This window comes from Epinephelus fuscoguttatus, linkage group LG5 (genome assembly GCF_011397635.1).
Source record: "Epinephelus fuscoguttatus linkage group LG5, E.fuscoguttatus.final_Chr_v1".
Lineage (NCBI taxonomy): Eukaryota > Metazoa > Chordata > Actinopteri > Perciformes > Serranidae > Epinephelus > Epinephelus fuscoguttatus.
This window is the reverse complement of record NC_064756.1, coordinates 21,542,884-21,567,763: the sequence shown is the minus strand read 5'-3', so window position 1 is coordinate 21,567,763 and position 24,880 is coordinate 21,542,884. Positions and strand designations below refer to the sequence as shown.

The 24,880-nt window shown below is 38.8% G+C and overlaps 1 protein-coding gene across 1 annotated transcript; it reads left to right on the top strand.

The window, feature by feature from the left end:
• The first annotated feature begins 1,675 nt into the window (after positions 1–1,675).
• pde9ac (phosphodiesterase 9ac) lies at positions 1,676–20,172 on the top strand. The gene is made up of 20 exons (XM_049576393.1): positions 1,676–1,735; positions 2,202–2,335; positions 4,097–4,167; positions 5,011–5,088; positions 6,045–6,088; positions 6,256–6,310; positions 6,572–6,642; positions 6,789–6,876; positions 8,020–8,101; positions 8,192–8,266; positions 8,362–8,448; positions 8,653–8,757; positions 8,879–8,961; positions 9,240–9,396; positions 10,063–10,176; positions 10,426–10,530; positions 10,693–10,821; positions 10,907–11,002; positions 18,497–18,579; positions 19,432–20,172. Exons 2-19 carry the CDS (start codon positions 2,267–2,269, stop codon positions 18,545–18,547), a joined length of 1,560 nt encoding a protein of 519 aa, XP_049432350.1. The 5' UTR covers positions 1,676–1,735; positions 2,202–2,266; the 3' UTR covers positions 18,548–18,579; positions 19,432–20,172.
• Positions 20,173–24,880: the final 4,708 nt, after the last annotated feature.

Sequence of the window (24,880 nt, the reverse complement as noted above, 5' to 3'; positions counted from 1 at the left end):
GCCACTTGGTGCCGACTTCATTTTTCAGCTTTTGAATTTGCCGCTCGCACTGCATTTATTTAACAACCATAGATGCCAATTACTGTTTAGATTTACATTAAAACAAATGAAAAGTATGATAAAAGTATACATAATGCAAATTTTGAATACTACACCAGTGGTTCCTGATTTCTGTGACCTTGAGACACCTCACAAAAAGCAGTGTCTAGGTTTCATGTTTCAGATGTCTTTGAGTTGCTGCAGTTCCACTGAAGAGACATTTCCCCTTTTAATGTCTCTTTTAGTCCCAAAGTGGTCAAATTGTCCAATTTTTCATAACAAAAAAAAAAGCAAAGATCAGAGAAGCATCTAAAGAGATAATACAAATTTGTATGGTTTATTCCTCTTTTCTTTCACATTAGTCACATTATGACCCCTCAGATTTGTCTTGGTCTAGCTCTGTCTTGACCAGCTGCAACAGGGAAAAGCTCCTTATATATTAAAGCATCTGCATTACATTTTATTGTTATTTATAATCATACATCAGTTACATGGGTCATTTTACTGCATAAAACATATTTTATTTTAACACTGTTAGTAGGTGCATTTTGCTCATAATGCTTTTTCACTTTTACTGAAGTGGGATTTTGAATTCAGGACTTTTACTTGTGTGTATTTTGAATGATGGGTGATGATGACATGAACATGAACTAATACTTCCTCCACAGCATCTGTTGAGGGACCCCTCTGCTGTTGCTCTTCCTGAGGTTTCTCCCTTTTTTCCTTGAGGGAGTTTTTGTGATTTATTTTCTGATTAAGGGTCTAAAGATGGACAGTGTACAGATTGTAAAGACCCTCAAGATAAATCAAGGGCTATAAAATGGGCTATAAAAATAAAATCACCATGACATGAAATTATATGCATCAATTAGAGATTGTTCCTAAAAATAAAATGTACTTCAAAATCATCTTAAGTGTCTGCTGAACTTGTCTGACAAAACCATCTGTAGGCTGCTTCTCAATGATGGAGTGGATGAGTGGTCTGGGGAGGCATCACACACACACGTGCATAGAAAACAAACCACAAACACAAATACAGTCGTTCAGCATGTACTATGCACATGCAGTTCAGCACTCATGCGGCTCAGTGGCTGACAGAAAGAACAAAGCCTCACTTGAAATTAGGCCCCCCTTGGTCAGAAGTGGAGTCCCCCTGATAACATCACATTTTCCATGTATCGTTGAGAGCTTTAATCAGTAGTCAGCGTACACTGTGTGCCTTTTAGGTCAATAATAATTGTTCTTTTTAACAGAGCACAGCCATAATGTAATTTTCTAACCAGGTTTCAATCAGATAGCTGTGCAGTAAACACTTTATTCTCAGATTAAGTCATATTGCTTGTATGTTTCTGCTGCCCCCCTCTGAGATAGAGTGAATCAGACTACGATAAGAAGTGTGCAACCAGTGCAGGTGAAAGCCCTCCACCACTTAAGACATTAGGGTTGTCTTTTTGTTCTCTCCATAGTAACTGTCCCCTGGCAACAGGCAAGAGTGCCTGTTATAGTCATAGTACTCCATACCCCTCTGGCTCCCTCACACATACCCTTCCTCACCTTCTCCGTCACTCACATCCTCTGTCTCCTCCTCTGTGGCTCTCCTTTTGCATGTGTTTGTGTCCGTATGTGAGTCAGCTGCATCCTTGGCACCTGGGACATTACCTCCCATCTCCACAGGGGAAGCTGCGTCGCTGACACTGTGAGTGCTGATCCTTTTCAATAGTTAATTTGACTGTGATATTTAAATATAAATTTATATAAAACTGTATTACCTGTGTAATTATGTCTTTTGTTTTATTGAAAGAAAAAAAATTGATTGTATTGTTAAAACTGGCTGTGTTATGTAAAATAATACATGTAAATGGTTGGTTTATTTCTAAGGTTTTATACATTTTCCATGGTAATGTTTTGTCTTTGTATTCCTTCTTTATTTTTCTTTCTTTAAAAGTGAAGACTGGCAACGGCAAAGAAATTTAGAATTATGCTGTATCAAATTTGTTGACAAAAACTGAGCATTCTCACCTGTTGCTGATGCTTTCCTATCCTAAGTCATGCATTAGTGTATACACTCGGCTGTATCTGCATGAATGTATGCAGTTGTGTGTGTGTGTGTGTGTGTGTGAAAAAGAACGTGTTTCTCCTCTTGTTTGTTTCTGGCTCATCAGGTTTGTTTATCGGGGCTTCGAGCCAGAGTCTCTGCGGGCGTGTAAGAGAGGAGAGGGAGGTCAACATGGGCTCCAGCTCCTCCTCCTATGCCCCCAAAACCATTTACCTGGATGTGGATGGGAAAGTGCAAAAGGTGGGACCAGTTCTGGGGAAATTCTGTATTTCTGGAATCTTTTTATTGTTTACATTGTTAAATTCCTTTAAGTTTCCCCTGTTTAATAGAAATGTAACAAGTTTCAGTATGCAATACATTTTGGAAATGTATTTTATGCTGCTTTAAAGGGACTGGTTTTACTATAAAGTTAAGCTTTTTACTTTTGTCTTTTCTTTTAATAGATTTTTTTTATTGTTTATTTTAATTTGCATTTATTTTATTTTTTATTTTATTTTATTTATTGTTTTTGTTGTTGTTTTTTTTGCCAGCAAATAGTGTCATATACCATGAATAGGATTGGGAAAAAATGTAAACGCATGCAGATTATGACTCACAAAAATGGTAACTGTACACCATAAGTATGGAAACGTAGAAAATACTGCATAAGGCATTCAACTAGTCGACAAAATTAATTAATCAGTTAGTTAAAGATACTGGAATTAATATTGTATGGATTATTTTGGTAAAACAATCCAAAATATGTTTAAATGCACACAGTTGGGACTCATTTATTAAATTTAGCTTTCTATTTATTTATCAACTTTATTCTATTTTTCATTTTTATTTTATTTTATTTTACTTTTGTATTTCATTTTATTAAATTCCATTTTATTTTAATTTTTATTTTATTTTATTTTATTTCAGGGCATTACAGATTTAATAATGGGTTCACTTATAAAACAACCTTAAAAAACTTTAATTATGGCAATTAAATCAATCATTTTGTAATTCGCCTCCTTGACCCACATAGCAGATATTCCCAGTGGACTAACCTCACCTAAGGAGGAAATTAGATGGTGATTCAGAGCAGCTAGCCTCATCCTGTTACTGACAGAACCAAACACCTGTTGTTACCAGCTTACACACAAGTGTTAATTTCTGCTGGTTTACAGCTCTGTTATACACAACAATTGAGATATTAATCAGTGGTGATGCATAAAAGAAGAAAATGTGGAATGCAAAATAAAGTGCAACTCTGACTCCTTATTTAGTCATAACAAGCAGAGCAACATTTCAGGGATCATTTAAACAGTCATAACAAATGGTTTAAGGCCAAATGTGCCGAGATACAGATAAATACACACTTGCTGATCTGCTGATGTAGAGTGCTTCAAGTAGAGAGCTGGCGATGACACATGTCTGTTCAAGAGCTCCGAGCCCACGGCCTGAGGCTGAATGTTTGTCTGCTACACCTGTTCCCTTCAAGATGTAAGACGACAGTTTTTGCACAAGGTTGATGCTCCCACTTTTTGCCATATACACAGTTTATGTAATCTCTATTCATGTACAGTACCAAGTCTTGTCAACTGGGCTGACTGCGTGACAGGCGCGGATAATGTTGCTATCTTCAAGATCTCCATGCACACACTCACACTCCAGCTGTCCTTCCCTTCCCCTCGCTGGTCCCTCAGCTGACTTGACTGTATTCAACCATAAAACGAGCCGACCTTACTTTGCGTTCCCATGTGACTCGGCTGACTAAAAAACGCATGAAATTTGATAACCTTCCCGCCCTGTGTGAACACTGAGGCCTTATATCAAAACCACAGCAGCTGTTTGCGTGCAGGTGTGCCTTTGGGAAGACACAGATTGCACTGTGTTGGGTTTGTGGGCCACAGAAGAGGGTTTCTCATAAAACATGACGTGATAATAAATTACCGCTCTGCTATGTTCATCTGATGTAAAAGCCTTCTGCCGTCAGATGCGTATGAATTAATAGAAAATGTGTTTACCTCATAGGTGGTGTTCAGTCGGCACTGCAGCCCATGTGACATCAAGGAGCTCCTGTGTTCCTCGTCTAACATTCCCAGGTTTGTTTCCTCACTTTGTTTATTCCCGTGTATATTACATCACTCCGTAATCTGTCTCTTTATTTGAAAACCTTTACATGAAGCTGCTTAAAAATATCACACAAGATAATCATGCAGTAAAGCAGCCACTAACATACAATAAAAACCCTGTATGTCATAGTCAGAAAGACATACTGCAACGGCCGTGCACGTCAAAGCACACTAATAAATCATAAAAGCAAGATGGAGTCATCGTCTGCCTTGAGCTCTGCTTTGCTTTTATTGAGGAAAATAAACTTTTTATGCACCGTTCTTCCAGCTGGAACTCTTCCCTCTTGCTCTTTCAATCAGCAATCCAAAATATTCACTGACTCTACATAATAATATGGGTGAAAACAAGGGTGTGGGTTTCATTTTCAACTTTGCGGGGGACTTTATGATACGAGCGTTTGGGGGTCCTTCAAATTTTAAGCATCAAACATGTAACTTCCAGCACATTGGTGAGTTTTTATCCCCCAATTTGTGCCTTTTCTGCATCAAGATGTATTTGTCCTCTGCTACAGGAGAGGACGACACATGCATATGCTTAAAATATCTCCCCTGAAATCTACACCTATGGGAGATTGTATACTCTAGGCACAATGCGCGTATGCATTTTTGTGTATATCACAGAAAACAAAATGATTGAATGTAGATCATTTCTGTTTAACTCTACTATGATATTTAACACTGTCTCACTCCTCAGGGGGGAAAAAGACAGAAACTAATTTCAAAAGACGTCATCGTTTGAGAAATAGTGTAAAACAATATCAAACTGTGTGTGTTTCTACTTTTCTCCCTTCTCCTCTGATCCTCTCCCTGCAGGAACACTGCCATTATGATGGTGGACCCAGAGGGAGCCATGGTCTCCATAGATCCCACCATGCCCACCAACTCACCAAAGTAATATATTCAAATTGAGGAGAGACTCACATACAGTGGAACCTGCTTATAGTGATTACTTTTACAGTGATCAACCGCTTATATGGATCGAAAAGTTTGGGACAGAATCTTTCCTATAAAAATGATTTACTCATAGCAATCAAGACGTCTGCTCACAGTGTTCATTTTGGATTTTTTTTTTTATAAGTGACAACATATGGAAAAACAGTTTAGATCAAGGGTAAATCTGTACAATTTTTTGTATTTTACTGCCATGATACTTTGCCTTGAGGTACCCTTTCTGCTTTCAGCTGGCTGCCTGAGGCTGCTGCTGCTTGCATACTGAAATCATGATGTGAGAAAGAAAGTCATTTCCTCTCAGTGAAAAATGTAGTCTCCTTGAAGCTTATGACAAACTGCCAAAAATCAGCCAGCAAGATACAGCAGCAAAACTCAGGCTACCTTGTTTAATGTTAATCTCCTCAAACTCAGAGAAATAATCATGGCTGTTAATGATGGAGACAGAAAGCAAATGCACATGGGGAAAGCACCTGTGGTTGAAGCTGCCCTTGTCAGGTGGATTAATAATGCCTGGTCAGTAATGTCCCATAGGGTGGGCCCTTGATAGCAAAGCTGACCCAGAGAGTAAGATAATTATAAGGGAGTTCTACTGTATCTATACGTATGTCATCTTTTTTCTAAACCTCTACCTCGTTTTAGAGCCTAGACTTTTTTTGTTTGTTTGTTTGTTTTACAATCTAAACCTTTGGAATTGGAAACAGTAGTTGACAAAACAATCTCACCACCCGGTCCATTTAGTAGCATTCATAGAGCTTTTGACCACATCTACACCACAGTTATTAAATTGACTTTGTGGTGGTTCTATTAACTGTAAAACAAAACAAAAAGAAACGTAGAAATTGCTAAGCCAATGCCAAGAATTCAGAATACTAACCGCTCCTCTGATTTCCTCACAGCTGTCTGTACAAAGTCGTCCCTCTGTCTTCTGGTCAGCTTGGAGGTAAGCTGCCACCATTATTTTCCTTTCACTCTAACCACCTCACATTCACACACATTCATGCACCAACCTCACATCCACAGTTTAAATACTACTGTGCTTGAAAATAGCAGTCTTGACAATGTGAGTGCTGTTTACGATAATTTACCAGGAGTGTATTATGTCTGCAGAGAAGGAGGACATGTTTCAGAACGTGTTGTCCCAGGTGGCTGATCAGTTCAGCAGGTAACGCCTCAGTTGTTTATGTTATGTTATGGCTGAAGCCTGCCCTTCCCCACCCTCACACATACCTCACACACATACCTGACACCAGGGACTTTAAGTGATAACGCAAGCTTCAACCCATAGAGGCAAGTTTAAATCAGTTCTTTCACCTTTGTTGTTTATTTTTTAGGCCCCCTTCCAGGTTTATTTTGTCGTTATGACCAACGAACCATGTGATATATGTGTCAGTCTCTTATCGTTTTCTATTATCCCCTCTCACAGAGCCTTTCGCATCAACGAATTGAAGACTGAGGTCACCAACAGGCTAGCAATGCTGGAGAAGAGAGTGGAACGTAAGTGGTACATTTTATAGTAAAGCTTTAGTTTAAATAAAAGGATCCCAAGAGAAATCCCTTTCTAATGCAATACAGAGTTAAACATGAATACAACTAAACTGCGATGAAGCCAAACTGTGATATTTCCTGTCATTTTGTTCCAGTGGAGGGCTTGAAGGTGGTGGAGATTGAGAAGTGTAAAAATGATCTGAAGAAGCTACGAGATGAGATGACTTCAAGGGGTGGCAGCAGGTGAAATGAATAAAAAGTTAGCGCCCTGACACACCATGCCAACAGTTGGTCGCCGGTCAATGTTATCACACACTGTTAGCAGTAGTCGGCCCTTTGTCGGCTTTTTCTTAACTGCTTCAGCATGTTGAATCAGCATCAGAGAAAGCGGAGTCTGTCCGTGAATGAAATCATTCTAATTTGCAGTTCAGTTCAGTGCATGAGAAAAGAAATGTAACTGAAACTGATACTTGTTTTATTAGGTAAGATTATCCTTTTTTAGCCATTGAGCTCATTGGCAGAAATGGTTTGTACTTGTTGGAGTTATTGTTCGCTAGTGTATGGTGAATGTCAGTTGTTTTATCAGCATCGTGTTGTGTTGTTAATGTGCTAACTGGCTAACTAGCATCTTGAGTCTGTCCTGTCGAGCTCCTGGTTTCCCAGTTTCAATAACAAATACACACTACTGCCACCTGCTGGTATGGAGAGTCTGCGGTTGGTGCAATTTTTTTTGCTGAGATACAGGCAAGGTAGCACGTTCTCACTCCGATGTTGTCGATATCCTACGCTGGGGCAGTGGCTTGGGGCATCAGAAACCAACAAAATAGGCATCCCTTAACATCGGCGGGTGGGATTTGTGGCGGGTGGGTCCAACAAGCATCAACTTTCACCTGAGAGAGCAGTGTTCACGTCCCGTAAGATTCTAAAGCCAAACCCTGTTCTCTTTTCGTAAACCTAACCACTTCCTTTTGTTGCCTTTTGTCGTTGAAGGTAACAAAAAAAAAACACGTCAATTTGCAGTGTTGTTGTATCGATGCAGTGCATTTATTTTGAAAGAAACTGTATGTAAATGTAAAGTGTATCTTGAAAGAGCAGAATCTGACACTGTGTCCCAGAACATCAACAACCAATGCACCCAGAGTACCTTGCACGTCGTATGTGGACGTGGAAAGTCCACGGCCAAAACGTCATTATGTGATGAAGTCGGAGTGAGAATGTGTTGGGCAAGGTGATGCGACGAAACATTCGGCATTCGTCAACACTAGTTCTTTAACGTTGGTTCGGTGTGTCTGGGCCTTTAGACATTTAGACATCTTACTTACAGATGTCAACAGAGACCAAATCACGTCTTTTTTCCTTTTATTTCATTTTTTAAATCTAATTCAGAGTGAATTGTCCATGCAAATACAACTTCTCAGACGATGGGAAGAAAGTCACTCCTAGACGAGATGTCCCCAATTACCCGAAGGTACGTCCAATGGGACTTTTATTTTCATTACTGTTGGACAAAGTTAGCTCTATAGACATTCTGATGGTCTTGTTTATTTGGCATATACAGTACACACTGTCTCAGGAGACCATTGAGGCGCTCAAGAAGCCAACGTTTGACGTCTGGCACTGGGAACATAACGAGGTTTGTTGACATTGCTGCTCTATAACTCAATCAGTCAGTTCCATTCTATGTTATCCAAGTGACTAAATGTCCTTTCTCTCCCTTTGTGGCTGCAGATGCTAAGTTGTTTGGAGTATATGTACCATGACTTGGGACTGGTGAAGGAATTCAACATGAACCCGATCACACTCAAACGCTGGCTGGTAAAGTCAGAGCTGTAAAAGACAACTGAGCACATGGATATTCTGCATAACACCATGCACATGGTGCAGATTTCAAACAAGCTTTTGCTGGAAAAGCAGGGGGGTCACTATGAGTAGTGTCAGTTTTCTGACACAGACAACAAAACCATTTTCAAATGGTACAGGGCTGGAGATACTGAATGAATAATCTCTCTTGTCTTCTAGTTGGCAATTCAGGAGAACTACCGTAACAACCCTTTCCACAACTTTCGCCACTGCTTCTGCGTTAGTCAGATGATGTATGGCATGATTCACCTCTGCAACCTACAGGTATGCTCACAAGTTCTTACAAGTCCTATTTTGTTTGACCATCCAGTGACTACGCAGGCTGAACATTTTGCCAATTTTTGGATAGTTTGTAATAACACCTTTCATTTGCACTGTTGTCCAGGAGAAGCTGACTCTCACAGACATGGGGATTCTAATGACAGCTGCAGTGTGTCATGACCTGGACCACCCTGGCTACAACAACACGTAAGACCCACTATTCTCTCCGTAGGTGTGTTGACAGATGTAGCACTGCAGATGCCCATTGACCCCAGTATGTTTTGACATCCTCTGCACAACACTGTTGTCAATGAACTGTGAAACTAGTTCAGCATGGAGAGAGTTCAGGTATGAAAACACACCGATTCACATTATTGTGTTGTTTTTGGTCGGAGTTTTGGGAAGGCCAGGACCTCTCTTATCAGGGAAGCTTCATGGGAATATAATATCAATCCATCCATTCACCCATGCCATCCATCTACCAGGTACCAAATCAATGCCCGCACAGAGCTGGCAGTGCGCTACAACGACATATCTCCACTAGAGAACCATCACTGTGCCGTGGCCTTCCAGATCCTCTCTCTTCCTGAGTGCAATATCTTTGCAAATGTGGATCCTGAGGCCTTCAAACAGATCCGACAGGTGAGATGTAAAACTCTCACTAGTCTATACATGCCAAGCATGCTGAGTTTTATCTCAATCCTACACAGGCTTGTAACATATTCATCATAAAGGTTCAGTGTGTAGGATTTAGGGGGATGTATTGGCAGAAATAGAATCTAATATAATATGCATGTTTTCTTTAGTGTACAATTACCTGAAAATAAGAACAGTGGTGTTTTCATTACCTTAGAATGAGCTATTTACATCTACAAAGGGAGTGGGTCTGCATCTATGTGTTTCTATAGTAGCCACCTGCAAACAAACACTGGCTCTAGATAGGGCTATTTGTGTTTTCACAATGGCCATCATAGTAAGTAGCCCCACCATAATGAGAGCATTGAAAAACACTGATTTTTTTAAACTGCTTTATTTAGTGTTCTTAGCTTTTTAAATCACCAGGTCCGTTTGTTTTGGAGAGGAGGAGACCTCTGCGGATAATTTGGCTCCAATAAAAACCTCCTGAACAATCAACACTGAGGGAATTCTAACCGGTAGAAATTTCAGCTGGTTGCAATCTGCATTCCTCGCCCCCAGATGCCATAAAATCCCCCTAAATCTAACACACTGTTCTTTAAAGACTATTTTGATTTTAAATGTAAGCAAATGTCTTGCAAACAGACTTTGGTTTTACTTTTATACTTCCAGGCAATCATCACCCTCATCCTGGCCACCGACATGGCCAGACATGGGGAGATACTAGACTCCTTCAAGCAAAAAGTGGATAACTTTGACTTCACCAATGAGGAGCATGTGACATGTGTATGTATACATTATGCCTCACGAGATCACGTTGCATCTCCACCCGACAGCAGCTGTTTATTGCTCTGCACATGCCTATATCTGTTGAGTGCGCTGTAATCAGGAAAGGCCAAATGGATTGTATTAGTGTAATAGGGAGAGTAGTCACAGACATAAAGGAGATGATGATGTACGCATATGATGATACAAAGGATTCTACGTCCTGTGTTTCATGTGTGATTATGTTTTTACATGTGCATGTGTTTTCAGCTGAAGATGGTTTTGATCAAGTGCTGTGACATTTCCAACGAAGTGAGGCCCACTGAGGTGGCTGAGCCATGGGTGGACTGCCTATTGGAGGAGTATTTCATGCAGGTGACCTCAACCAAAGCTTTCACATAACCCTTGGAAATCCATTTTCTAAATCAATCATGTCAACTCAAGATGAAAGAAAAAGCACATTGTAAAAAAAATAGCTACACATGATCATCAATGTTTTGTACCAAATGACAATATTTCTACTTCTGTGCTTCCCAGAGTGACAGGGAGAAGTCAGAGGGTCTCCCCGTGGCTCCCTTCATGGACAGAGATAAAGTCACCAAACCCACTGCTCAGATTGGATTCATCAAGTTTGTCCTCATCCCAATGTTTGAGACTGTCATGAAGGTAGGGCGATATGTTTGTAAGATGTGTTCTTTTACAAATACAGACACTGATTTACAATGAATGTTCTTACTGTGGTGCCCAACAGCTTTTCCCTCAGATTGAGGAGATCATGGTTCAACCTTTGAGAGACTCTCGAGACCACTATGAGGAGCTGAAACAGATTGACGATGCCATGACAGAGGTAGAACCTATTTTATTTTATCTATCTATCTATCTATGGTTCCAATGATATCTTATGAAAATGCACATACAACAGTTTGTATATGATATCTAACAAATTAGCTCCCTGCAAATAGCGCCACTGTTTGGCACTCAACATAAAGCTCCGTACTTAACATATCGTTTCATAGGCTAGGTTTAGGGAAAGAAACATGGTGACAAAGTACCTTAAAATAACTCAAAGTTGACTTGGTTTCTCACCAACACCAGTTTGCTGGGATAAAGTCCTGTATTTGTTTGTTGCTTACACGAACTTTCTTTTTTTTTTCTCCCATGAGCACATTGGCCACATAATCACAGCTTTCCTGATTACGTGGTTATGAATTAATCATTGCCTAACTTTTCGTACGTACATGTGCAAACTGCATGAGAACAGCCTAACTAGCTAGCTAAGCACATAAGGTTAGGTTTAGAAAAAGACACATGGTTGGGTGTCATCATGTATTGAACATAAAGTTATGTACCTAATGTAATGTTCATAAGTTAGGTTTTGGGACAGAAACTTGGTAACAACGTGCCTTAACCTTATGGGCCCGAAGGACGCATAATGCATCCAGATTCACACCCGTTCTTCTCTGTGGATTTTCTCCATGACGAGAAGCCACGCATATGACGTGAAACAGCGGAACTCTAGCTTTCCGACAAGGCCAAGCACTTGTCAGTAGTGTTTTCACAGCGAAAAAAATTGATAAAGTTACAATAAAATGATGTATAACAGATGTATAACACATCATTGTGCTGTCATCCCATCACGCTATAAATCCAGATCAATTGTCTACAAAATAAAAACCTGACGAGTTTCTTTATGAATGAATGCTTTATTTCGGTTTAACAACAAAAATAAAATCATGTTTTTACAAAGGAATTTATCAGATAGCAACCGAAAAAGGAGTAGGCTGAAGCCCCAAGGCTTATTTTTGCCTATCCTATACCATCAGAGGATTAACTGAATAATTCACAATAAAACATCAGTACTAATACATCATTACAAAACACATGCTAACTTAAACAGAAAAATTGAATTCAAATCATCAAAATGACTTCAAATCATCAAATTTCATTGTAACTTTTGATAATATTAAATTTTAAAGTCTTCTTGAAGACTGACATAGAATTACACATTTTTGTTTCATCGTTCAGTCCATTCCATAATTTTACACCCAAAACTGACACACATCTGTACTTTAGATTAGTTCTGACTTTTTGAGTTTCAAACATTAGCAACCCCTTTAAGTTATAAACCACATGCCTTAGCTTAAACATTTTTTGAATACAAACGGGAATTGTCTTAATTACCACTCGAAACATAATTTCTAATGTTTTTGAATATACAATGTCCAAAAATTTTAATGTGTGTGATCTTATAAAAAGCTGATTTGTAGAATCACGGTATCCAACTCCATTTATTATCCTAATAGCCCTTTTCTGCAGTTTAATTATTGGATCTAGGTTCGTTTTGTATGTATTTCCCCAAATTTCAGCACAGTATGTCATGTAAGGCATCACAAGTGAAAAGTACAGCAAATGAAGGCAGCTCTTATTCAATAAATCTCTTGTTTTGTAAAGAATAAAAATAGACTTGGATAATTTCTGTTTTACATGCTTTATGTGAGGCTTCCAACAAACTTTATCATCTATTATTACTCCCAAAAACTTTGTTTCATATACTCTTTCAATTTCAACATTGTTTAAATTCAGTTTTACCTCAATGTTAGTCCGTTTACCAGAACAACATAAATTTAGTTTTACTTTCATTTAGCGATAGTTTATTTAAAGCAAGCCATTTGTTTAATTTCATCAATTCTTTTCTACAGTTTTTAACAACTCCTTTATGTTCCTCCAGAACAAAATAAATTAGTATCATCTGCAAACACAACATATTTTAATGTATCACTTACTGTACAAATATCATTTATATAAAGTATAAATAACTTTGGTCCCAACACTGAGCCTTGTGGAACTCCACAGTTTACATGCTTAAGATGAGATTTAATATCATCAATGCTCACATATTGAAACCTATTATTTAAGTAACTTCGTAACCAAAGTTGTGCTATACCTCTTATGCCGTACCGTTCACATTTCTGTAGAAGTAAAGAGTGATCAATCGTATCAAATGCTTTACACAAATCAATAAACACACCTACTCCAAACTGCTTATTATCTACAACTGTTGCAATGTTTTCTACAAATTCCATCACTGCTAATGATGTTGAGCGATTGCTCCTAAACCCATACTGATGGTCATTCAATAAATCATATTTCTCAATATAGGAATCTAATCTCTTTACAAACAATTTTTCGAGAATTTTAGAAAATTGAGGCAGTAAAGAAACTGGTCTGTAATTTGACACAAATTGCTTATCTCCATTTTTATAGATTGGGATCACTTTGGCTATTTTCATCTTATCTGGAAAAATACCAGTTTGAAAAGATTTGTTACAGATATATGTTAATGGCTCAAGGACACAAAAAATAACCTCTTTTATAAGTGACATATTTAGGTCATTACAGTCAGTGGATTTTTTACTCTTAAATTCTTTTACTACTTCTAAAATGTCACTTTCACAAACTCCCCCAAGAAACATGGTGTTACATTTATTGAGAGTTAAATTAAAGGTTTCATCTTTTCCACCTATAAGGGGAATCTCTTTTGCTAAGTTAGGACCTACATTAACAAAGTAATCGTTGAACTCATTAACCATGCTCTCAATATCCTCAGTCACTGAATTGTCACTCTTAACAATGTTTGTTGGAAAACACCTATCATTATGATTTTTGATCACCTTATTCAATACACTCCAGGTAGCCTTAATATTCCTTTTATATTTTTGAAACAATTGTTCATAATACATCTTCTTTTGACATCGCATAATAGATGTCAGTCTGTTTCTATATTTTTTATAATTGTCCTCCTTTTCCTTTGTTCGATGCTTTAAAAATTCCATATATAGCTTGTTTTTCTTTTTACAAGCCTTCTCCAGTCCCTTTGTTAACCATGATTTTCTCCTATTTTTAGAATTCTGTGTAAACTTTTTCACTGGACAATATCTGTCATAAAGTGTCATAAATGTATCCAAAAATGCATTGTAAGCATCATTGGTATCCTCCACATAAACTTCATGCCAGTCATGATTTGCCAATCCCGTTTTAAGAGCTGCAATTGCTTCTGGTGTTTTCACTCTACCTAAATAATGAGTCTGAATTTTCTCTGGAAAATTAAACTTATTGTTCCTTTCAAGAACTGCAAAAACAGGCAAATGATCACTGACATCTGTCACCAACAGTCCACTATTTATATTCCCATCAGTTATATTTACAAAAATATTATCGATCAAAGTAGCACTATCCTTAGTTATCCTGCTGGGCTTTAAGATCAATGGATAGAAACCAAAACTAAACATAGTATCAATAAATTCAGCAGTTTTCTTATGATCATTTGACTTTAGTAAATCAATGTTAAAGTCACCACAAACAAAAGTCACCTTCTCTTTATGTTTTTCAAGTATTTCCAAAATCTTTGTGTTAAAATGATCAATGCAGGATCCTGGTGTACGATAAATGCAGCTAATTGATATGTTTTTGGCTCTTTCCACCTTAATTTCAATGGTCAAACATTCCATCAGATCATCAATTACAGCTGTCATGTTACTGATAACTTTACATTTGAAACCCAAAACTACAAATATAGCAACACCCCCTCCCCTTCTATTCACTCTGTTTTGCCAAAACATTTCATATCCCTCGAGTCCATCCTCCAGCTCTTTATCATCACTCAACCATGTTTCTGAAATTGCTACAACAGTAAACTTTTCTTGAAACTGTTTGAGATAGTCTTTAATTTTAGTAAAATTACTGTAAAGACTCCTGCTGTTAAAGTGGATCAATGAAAAACCCTTCATTTTAGTATTTAACTCTTCCTCAGAATAATATTCACAGGTCATATTAACATTCTGATAGAAATGGATGTCTGGATCAATGCCATTTTCTAACTCATAAAACCTGTGATCTTGAAAATCAAAAGATTTTAACTTTGTGTGTTCACACATTATCATGCCCAAGTATTATTTCCCACATGTATCACACTGATCACATCACACAAATAAACAAAAAAAAAAAAAGAAAAAAGAAGACATTTCTCCACTAATTCATAATTTTTCACTTATATCTCTCAAGATCCTTGATATCTCTGACAGCAATGACTTTGGCCTGTTCTGGTATACCATTGAGTCTTATGAATACCTTACAGTTCCTTGTCCAGGTGTCTTGAATGCGCTTTTCCTTCTTCAGGAGTCTTGCCTGCCGTGCAATTTCAGTATTTCTCTTTGTGAGATGCTCGTTTACATATACTCCTGTTCCCTTCAGTTTCTTTGCAAGCTTTAGCAGCTCAATTTTATGTTTTCTGTTCACAAATTTGATTATGATGGTTGGCCTCTTGTTTTGTTTTTGTGGGATAGTGTGGCATGCAGATATATTGTTACTATCCAAGAGGATGTCTTTATCATTGAAAAATTTAATGACTTGCTGCTCAAGTAAGAGTTTTTCACCTCTTGGTGCATCCTCCCCCTCCTTGTCACCTGCTGTGATCCGTGCGTAGGAGTAGTGGTTTGTCTCCAGCCCAGATATCACCAGGTCTTCCATTCTTGTATACTGTTCCAGGTCGTCTACTCTTCTCTCCAGCTCTTCAATCTTCCTGTCTTTTTCTTTTATCACAGCCTTCAGTTGTCTGACTTCATCAATTAACTCCAGTAGGCCCACCTGTTGTTTTACCACCTTGCTCAGCTCCTCTGACATGAAGTTAAGGGACTTTTTAACTTCTTCCATATCTTCTGATAACTTCTTAGTAGCCATGTTTCTTTTCATCAATAGAAGTTCTTAGAAAAGTTAAGTTCATTAGAAACAAAAGACTTTGGGGTTCCAGGTAATCCAGTGATGTTGAGTGCAGAGCACATGTCATCAAAAACGCCAAAAACTTCAAAAAATAGCAAAAAAATAACCCTACAAACTGGATCAAAACTACTTTTTGAAGTTTAGAAACTCAACTAATCTCTCGGATGTTGAGTTAATTCCATGATATTCAATAGATTGTTAGAGCTGATCAGCACAGAGCTTCCAACCAGCAGCCATCTTGGATTCAGCCGACTTACAATCCATTATACAGATCTTCTTACCAGTCACTTCATATAGTGAGGAATATCATATCTTACCACGTCTTAGGCTTGCGTGTGTTTCTCCCTGTCTATCCACATTTGTAGTCCGGCTTTCAAGATGCAAATATCTCCATATTGTCCAGTTGACACTCCATCAAACTTTGTATGACAAGACAAGCGCACTTCACCTTTGCGCACCCAGACAACTGCAGCCTAATTATCCATGCTGACAGGGCCGTAGCCACCATATACATTGAAGGGGACATGTCCCCCCCCCAATGCCCAAAATGCCCCCCAATATATAACTGAAACTGAAAAACAACAACAAACTTTGTTTACTGCAAACAAAGTGGGAAATATTATCTTGGAGGACATCATTGCACTTTGTTGACTATTTTTGATCTTAGATGTAAATATTGCATGTTTCTTTCAGATAAAACACATTTTTGACTTGTGAATGAGTCAGTGGAATTTCTTGCAATAATGAAAAAATACTGGCAGTCATGTCTGCCTGGCACAAACCACATGTTTTGGACATCTGTGAAGTGACAGAATGTCCCACCATCATGGTTCTTATATTGCCAGATTCCAGAGAGTCTCCCCTCTTCATATATGGCAGAATATGTCAACTTCCAACTTGCTATGCTGAGATACATGTAAAAAATGTAAGAATTTAGTCACACGGATTTGTTTTTTTCATTGATATAAAAATTAATATAAAGTACAGGCACATAGAAGGACATGAAATGATGGCAAATCTGGTTAGCCTAGATTGTCCTGGAAAAAAACAAGATATTGCATGTGTATGTAGCGGTTATAATGACTGTGATATGAGCTTAAAAGTAAAGGCAGTAAAAATACCCCAAAAACATCTAGGGCCCATAGGGTTAAATAAACTCAATGTTTCCTTGGTTTCACACAGTCCCAAACCCCAGTTTTCTGGGGTTAAGTCCTGTGTTTGTTTGTTCCTTACACAGACTTTCTTTCTTTAGTCCCATGAGCACAATGGAAATGTAATCATAGCCTTCAAGATTACATGGATTATAAATTAATTGTGGTGCATTACTTTTTTTGGAGGTATTCTCATTGTTTTATACTTATCGTAAAGCTACGTACTCAACATAATGTTATGATGGTTAGGTTTAGGCAAGTAAAGCTACACAGTTAGGTTTAGGCACAGTCAAGCTATACTAAAAACCCACACATCTCTATGTTATACTCTGTTAAACTATTTTCAAATGATCACAGACCTGTCAAACTCCATCACTTGACACTCATAGAGTGGGTAAGTTGTAGGGAGAGTTAAAATATCACTGTTTTTTTGTTAGTAAGAGAGATTTCACAATGTGAAAACTTGAAAAAAAAATAACCATTTACAGTAAAGGCACAGGTATTTTGGGAAATATGCTAATTCACTTTCTTGCCACTCTCACATCTGTATCTATTTGATATAAGGAAGCCAAAGACTGGGAATGGGGAAACAGCTAGTGCAGCATGGTGAAATAGTAACAAAATCTGCTGACCAACACCCCTAAAGCTCCATATTTAACATCTAACAGTTCATCTTCAAAAAAGCAACGTCTAAAAGCAGTATTTCTGTGTTTTATGGAGGGCCATGCGCCAAAATATATCTTGGCTCTGACCAGTTGCGAGTCGGATCAAGCCAGTTTTATTAATATAGCCCAAAAAAAGACGCTTCAAATTACAGTCTGCATCATGTTCTGTTTTGCTTCTATCCTAAGACTCTTGAGGCAACTAGCAGAGACTCCATGTGAAACGCTGATGTATTTCAATTACATTTGTTTATGAATACTCTGCCAGAAAGCAAATGAGCATATTTCACCCCAAGGTTGTGCATTTGAATTCTGGATATCTGAATATTATTGTCATTATGATACTTTTAGTGACAACAAACGCAGTGAACAGGAGTGGTTTGAGCCTGCACACACAGGCAAAAGTGACATTTCTGCATGGTCTCAAACATATTTTTGTGCCTGTACGGCCATACCACATTAAATTTAGTTTGGATTACACTGGCAGTCTAGTCTAGTCTAGTTTATTGGTTAAAACAGTTGCAGTAATACAGGTTTCCTGCTGTGAGAAGGAGGCACGTAGAGAACGAATCCAAGTCAATCTACATAGTATCATTTCAGCTTTTCACCTGGAGCTACTTACACTACTAATTATCAGTTGTGAAATTTGTGTCACATGGGTTGGATCACACACACACACACACACACACACACACACTACACACACCCATCCAGCCACTTGCTAACATAAAGGTGTGTCTTTTGTTCAATGAGGCACAGAAGAAAAAAACTGAAAATATGTCATTAGGCGGGAAGAAGAAGTAAGCTCTGCAGTGAGCGAGCGCAGTGGTATCTGTGTAAGTAAAAGCAACTGACTGCTTGGTTGTGCTTTAGTGTTTAGTGTTAGTGCCATGAATGCGCTCTGTCTCTGCCTCTCTCTGGCCTCTTTGCAAAGCAGCTCTCCTCCTCCATACTGAACTCTATCTACAAAAGCCACACCTTTCGGAATGTGCAGCACTTTCATCACCTTGGATTCGCCTTTTAAGTTAGCGCACAGGAGTTCATATCAATTTACTCATAAAAAGGGAAAACCAAGGGGGTGATTCCGTTTAGTCCGCTCAAGCAAAATTGGTTCAGCGTGAGAAATTCTTGGCAAGTGCAAGGGTTTCGGCTGTACAGAAGTGAAACAGCCTACAGTGGGAAAGAACAGTTCATCAGCTGACTAGAAAGAAACCTGAGCATTTTACTGATTCTTTTTCATTTTCGTAACATAATGGCAGATCTGTCAGGGCTGAAATCAAAGTGGTGAAATTGTTGCTCATTTCTTTTCCTCTTAAACACCATATTACATTATTTTCTTACACTGACAAGGTGCATTTTCTGCTCATGACTTGAACCTACAACCCTCTTTTTTCATTTTACACTGAACCTTTTCACAGAAATGGAATAAAGTCGCCACTAGACTCTGAGTAAGTTTTGACTCTCCACATAAGGAGGTCAATTCTCACTCACAGCTCTAAGGCAAGTTCAGTCCGTTAGTCTTTATCTGTGGTGGATGATAACCACCCAGACTTTTGGTGGTACGGTATGGTTTGTGCTGATTTAGGTGCACCTCTTTGTCAGTTTTTTATTTTAAACCTAGTGTTAGTTTCCTCCTTAACATCCTGCTGTTTCTCTCTGCCCTAATCCGAACTCTTATTTTATTTCAGGGGTCTTCGTTTGTGATCAAACTCAGGAAAGACTTTAAAACATCCGAGTGAGGCCTCGGCGAAGACGTTCTGAGCTGCGTTGCGAAGAATGCGGATGGATCAGGATAAGAAGGGAGAGAAAAGAGACTGCTTGGCTGCATGCTGAACTAAACTTAGGCATCAAGATGGCACATCTTGAACTTTGACTTAGACTTTTGCACTGGATGTAACAGAGAGGGAGCTGCTGACCCCTGTGTATATGTATGGTGTTTATGTTGTTCACTCTACGCTTTTTTTTTTAATTTCATAGTGCCTCAAGAGTTTGAAGATCCGGTTTCTCCAAGAGCAATCCTATTTTAAGACTGATTACCATGCATTTAAAGAATATACAACAGCTGCAAAATAGGCCTCATGGAAAAACATTTCCACAAACTGTAACTGATCATATATGTGGTCCTAATTTTTCCAATAGAGGAATGAAATTAACCAGAGTGGGATGTTTTCACCTCACTGTAGCAATACATGTTTGATTGATATGGTGCACTGAGTGTTTTTCCAAAGAATAATGCAGCTTCGCACCTTTTTTGTTCACACACACTGAGCAGTTCATTAAACCATCACAAGTCTTTGTGTATTCTCTTACCTTCAACACCTTTTCAATAAAATAAAGCCACACAGGAGCACATATTGTCCGAGGTGTTACACAATCCTGTAAAAAAGTTCTGATGTCCCACAGTAGATATAAAACTGTGCTTTGTATGTCTGTTCATCTGTCACACACTGTCTTTATTTATAAAGGTTAGACAACACACATTGTGAGAGTGTCTTCAGAGTGTTTCCACGGAAAGTCAGTCACTTTATGTAATAGAAAATATTTTTAAAAACAAATATGAACCAAGGTTTGTTAAAGAAAAGTTAAAATACACTTGAATGATTTAAATAAGCATCATAACGACCATGCAATGATCGCACAGAGTGAAGCAAGTTCTCAAGCAAGTTCAGAAAAATAGAAGGAGGGTAGAGCAGACATTGAACTGTTTGCCATCGTGCTCAAAAGATAATGCCGATTCCTGTTTGTTGTTAATGGTGACAACACATGCTAGTTTGGCTGTAAAGTGTGTCACACCCACTGTTTTGAGAACTCTGACTAAATATAACGTTAGCTTAAATGGCCTTGTCAACTCATTGTAAAATACATATCATTCAAATCTGACAGAAACAAAAAAAAAACCTTACCAAAACCATCTTTGTTTGTTTTCTTAGTCATCTAGGCCATGTTTACACGAAAACGATACGCTGAAAACGGAATCATTTCTCATTTTCGTGTTGAAAATTTTCCGCATTCAGACGACAACATTTTGATAACAACCGCTGTGCACATGGAGCTGCAAAAATGACCAAAAATGCTGCAGTATACATGCCAGACCAGTAGTTGGCGGTGTGACTTTGCAATGAAACAACACGCGTCTGCGCACGTGCACTTCCTTCTACATAGCAGTGATGTATAAACAAACAAAATGGCAATCGCACGAACATTTGTCTGGACGGATGACAAGATGGAGTTGTTACAGTAAATCTACACTTTGCTGGAGAAGCGTTGATAAATTCAATAGGGTGAGCAGCACAAACAGAACTCAGGAGTCCGCCATTGTTGTTGTGATGGTCGACGCATGCCTAGTGACTGGAAACATAATGCGCATGTGCGAAAAGTCTCCGTTTTCAGAGGGACTGTACATTGCAAGTTTACAAGACGGTTTTTGATATGAAAGTTTATATGGAAGTTGCAGAGGCACTGGTGCACTTCAAAATGGCTGCCACTCTCACCATCCTGCTTTGTTGATTTAAATGGGTGTGTACGTTTTTAGGTACATTTTTTACCGTCATTCTTTGTCTATCATTGGAGCAGTGGTGAAGTAAAAACTGACCGGCTGTCAGCAGACTTCAGAAAGTGACAATATCTGTTAAAATACAGGTATTATGGGGTGCCCATTAGCTCACCGGGTAGAGCAAGCACCCATGTTCTTGCTGCAGTGGCCATGTGCTTGGCCTCCACCTATGGCCCTTTGTTGCATGTCATTCCCTCTCTCTCCCCCTTTCACGCTACAACAACTGTCCTATTGATTAAAGGCAAAAAAAGCCCTAAAAAGTATCTATTTCTAATATAGCAAACTAACCCCTTGCTTGTGCTTTGTACACCTCCACATGACTTGTTACATGCTACTGTAGATAAACATGAAACTTCCGCCATGACCTTGGAAATAGTAGCTTGACAAAACGATCTCAGCTAACTAGTTCTGGTGCTTTCAGCCGTATCAAACAGTCTTCATCAGCAGATGGAGTTTGTTCAGTTTTCATGGGGATGGATGTTTCCATGCTATTACAAATGAGCGAACTACTGTTGCAGATGAAGATCATGTGATACAGAAAGGCAAGTGAATAAACCTGTAGGTGGGACTGTTTCATCATATCACTGTGGATTACTGGTACGTGTTGGGTTATAACACACTGCAGCAAGTGCCTGTTTAGAAACTGTAGTAACATTACGATTATGATTATTCAATTTTGTTCATTAATAATCTCTTTATCCTTCTGACAACACACACTGATGCCTTTTATTTGACCCTGCGTGTAAGTGTGTGTTATCTCAACATCATGAATTGTCAGGCAGACACAGTTATGCCTCTCTGCCCCATCCTCATGAGTGAAATACGTTTTATTGCTGCATTTTAGACTTGAGGGCTGTTGAAATATGACTAGTTATCCACCTCTGTACCACCCAAAGGTGCCACTTATCTCAGCTCACACCACGCCCCACCCCCACCCCTCTCCCTCTCCACAGCTCCCCTCTGAGCCATATCTGATCTGGGTGGTTTTCCTCCAGCTACTCCACGGTGTTTTTTATTACTGTGTTTTTAGCAACATGTTGCCAGTTACTCCAGCGTGGTTATTGCCTCACCTGTTGGCCTCACCTCACACACATTCTGAGCACCACCTACACAGGCCTGATAAAATCATACTAATAATACAGAGTGACGCACGGTATGAATCACCACAGGTTTGTTTGTGCGTTTCAAAATCAAGTTGGGGAATTAAGAAACTTCAGCTTCACTCCTCTAGTCTGTAGTTTAACTTGAATAATCCTACTATTTACTCACATGTTGATGGTCCGATGGGTTCCTCTGAGTGAACATGATCTTTTGTGTGCACACTGCTGCAGTCCTACGTGTATGTCAATGACCTCAAAGCAATAAAAAAAAAAAAAAACAGCCGACCACATGTTTGTGTTGCAGTGGAGATGAGTGAAAGTGAGTAAACATATTTGAGTGTGAGTGTTGTTTGAATGAGTGTAATTACCCATCACCTACTCCACATAGCGTGACAGAGGGTATTGACATTCACGTACAGGAATGCTCTGATTAAACAACATGCTGTCTTATCATACGGAGATACTGCGCAGCGCTCTGCTGCACTGCTGCACAACCAATGATTCAAAAGACTCTTACATAAAAGGAGTTTCATTATAATGTGTTGTCTCTTACATTTTTTTAATGCATGATTTCATCTGTATTCACACGCTTCAAAAGAAAAAGAAAGAAAATAAATTCTGCATTTTCTTTGAGTGCTTTTAACTCTCACAATCTCGTCACATTTCAGCTCCTACATCTACATCGCCAAGATTGAGCATCCGCCCTGCCTGCTACCCTGTCATTCAGCAGGCTGTTAGATATTTTCATGAGCGCAACACTAATTAAAGTAACTGATATCTAAAACCCCTTTGTCATTCTCTTTGCCTTAAGGCTGGGTGTCATGTCAGGTTGAACCGCCACAATACTTCAGCGGGCCTGTTTGTTGACGTGGAAGTGAATACTGTATCTATTACAAAAGGGCCTTGATGGTGGATAAATCAGAAAGTGGTTAATTTTTCTTTCACAGGACTTGCACAATATAGGACCTTAGCGTGCAAAGGAAGGTGCGGAATTTTTGCAGTATGACATTTGATCAGGAGTTTGGCACATGATCCATACAAATTCAGTTCAGTAACATGAGTACAAAAGTGCTTAAAGAATGAAAGATTTATGGACAACATAAACCAAAATGTTTGACTTTGAGGATATAAATCATATTGTATCATGCTGTATTTTCAAACTGGCCTTACTGATCACATGTGTTTTTGGAACTTTGGGCCTCTAAACAATGAAAAATTATGCACAAAACCTTATTTTGATGGTATGTTATCATTCTCAAATGTTGTGTCTACTAGAGGCCAAGTTGACATTAGACTGTGATTTCCATTGGCTTCCTAGGTCTGGATGCTTTACTTGCATTTTCAACCCTTACAGTCACCTGGTCCATTCATTTTGAAAAAGAAAAGATCTTTAGAGATAATTCTGCTCCCACATAAACCTTCTGAACAATTAACACTAAGGGAAGTAAATAGTTTCAGCTGGTCGCACTCTGCAATCCTAGACGCCAACGCACTTCACCTTCAAAATGTATCATGATGGTTTTTGTGCTGTGACATCTTCAAAGTGAACGTTCAGGCTATTCCTTCCTTCATTATTGACATGCATGACTAAGTCCTTTCACAAGAAATGCAAAGTTAATAACAGCGACATTAAGCAGATGCTCTGGCTTAGGGCTCCCCTGAGCCCTTAGGCCCCTGGGCCTGGGCCTGGTAAGCCTGTTTTGTAGTACACCCATGCTTAAAATCAATGTCAAAAATAATGTCTAAGCACTGCAATCTGCAAACCATTAGCAGATGAAACTCTTAGCAGTTCTTTGATGTTCCTTAAAGAATAAAAACAGTGCAACCTGGGTTCCACTTCGTGCCTATTCATGGCAGCATCCTCACGTCTTGTTTGACGTCACCACTTCAATCAATCAATTTTTCAATCAATTTTATTTATAAAGCCCAATATCACAAATCACAATTTGCCTCACAGGGCTTTACAGCATACGACATCCCTCTGTCCTTATGACCCTCACAGCGGATAAGGAAAAACTCCCCAAAAAAACCCCTTTAACGGGGAAAAAAAACGGTAGAAACCTCAGGAAGAGCAACTGAGGAGGGATCCCTCTTCCAGGACGGACAGACGTGCAATAGGTGTCGTACAGAACAGATCAGCATAATAAATTAACAGTAATCCATATGACACAGAGAGAGAGAGAGAGAGAGAGAGAGAGAGAGAGAGAGAGAGATATGCAGGTAATGACAGTAGCTTACAACAACATTAATGAAAGTAATAATATTATAGTTATAGTTCTGGCTACTGCGGTACAATATGTTGAAAGTATGTATTAATACCTGGCAGTATACATGTGTGACAATAATCATATGTGTATAATAACAGAAGAAGTATGACTAATGACTAATGATGGCAGCAGCAGCAGGAGGCATCTGGCAGGACCACGGCAGCAGCACAACCACACATGTCACGCTGTCCAGGCACCGCTGCGATATGAGTTAATC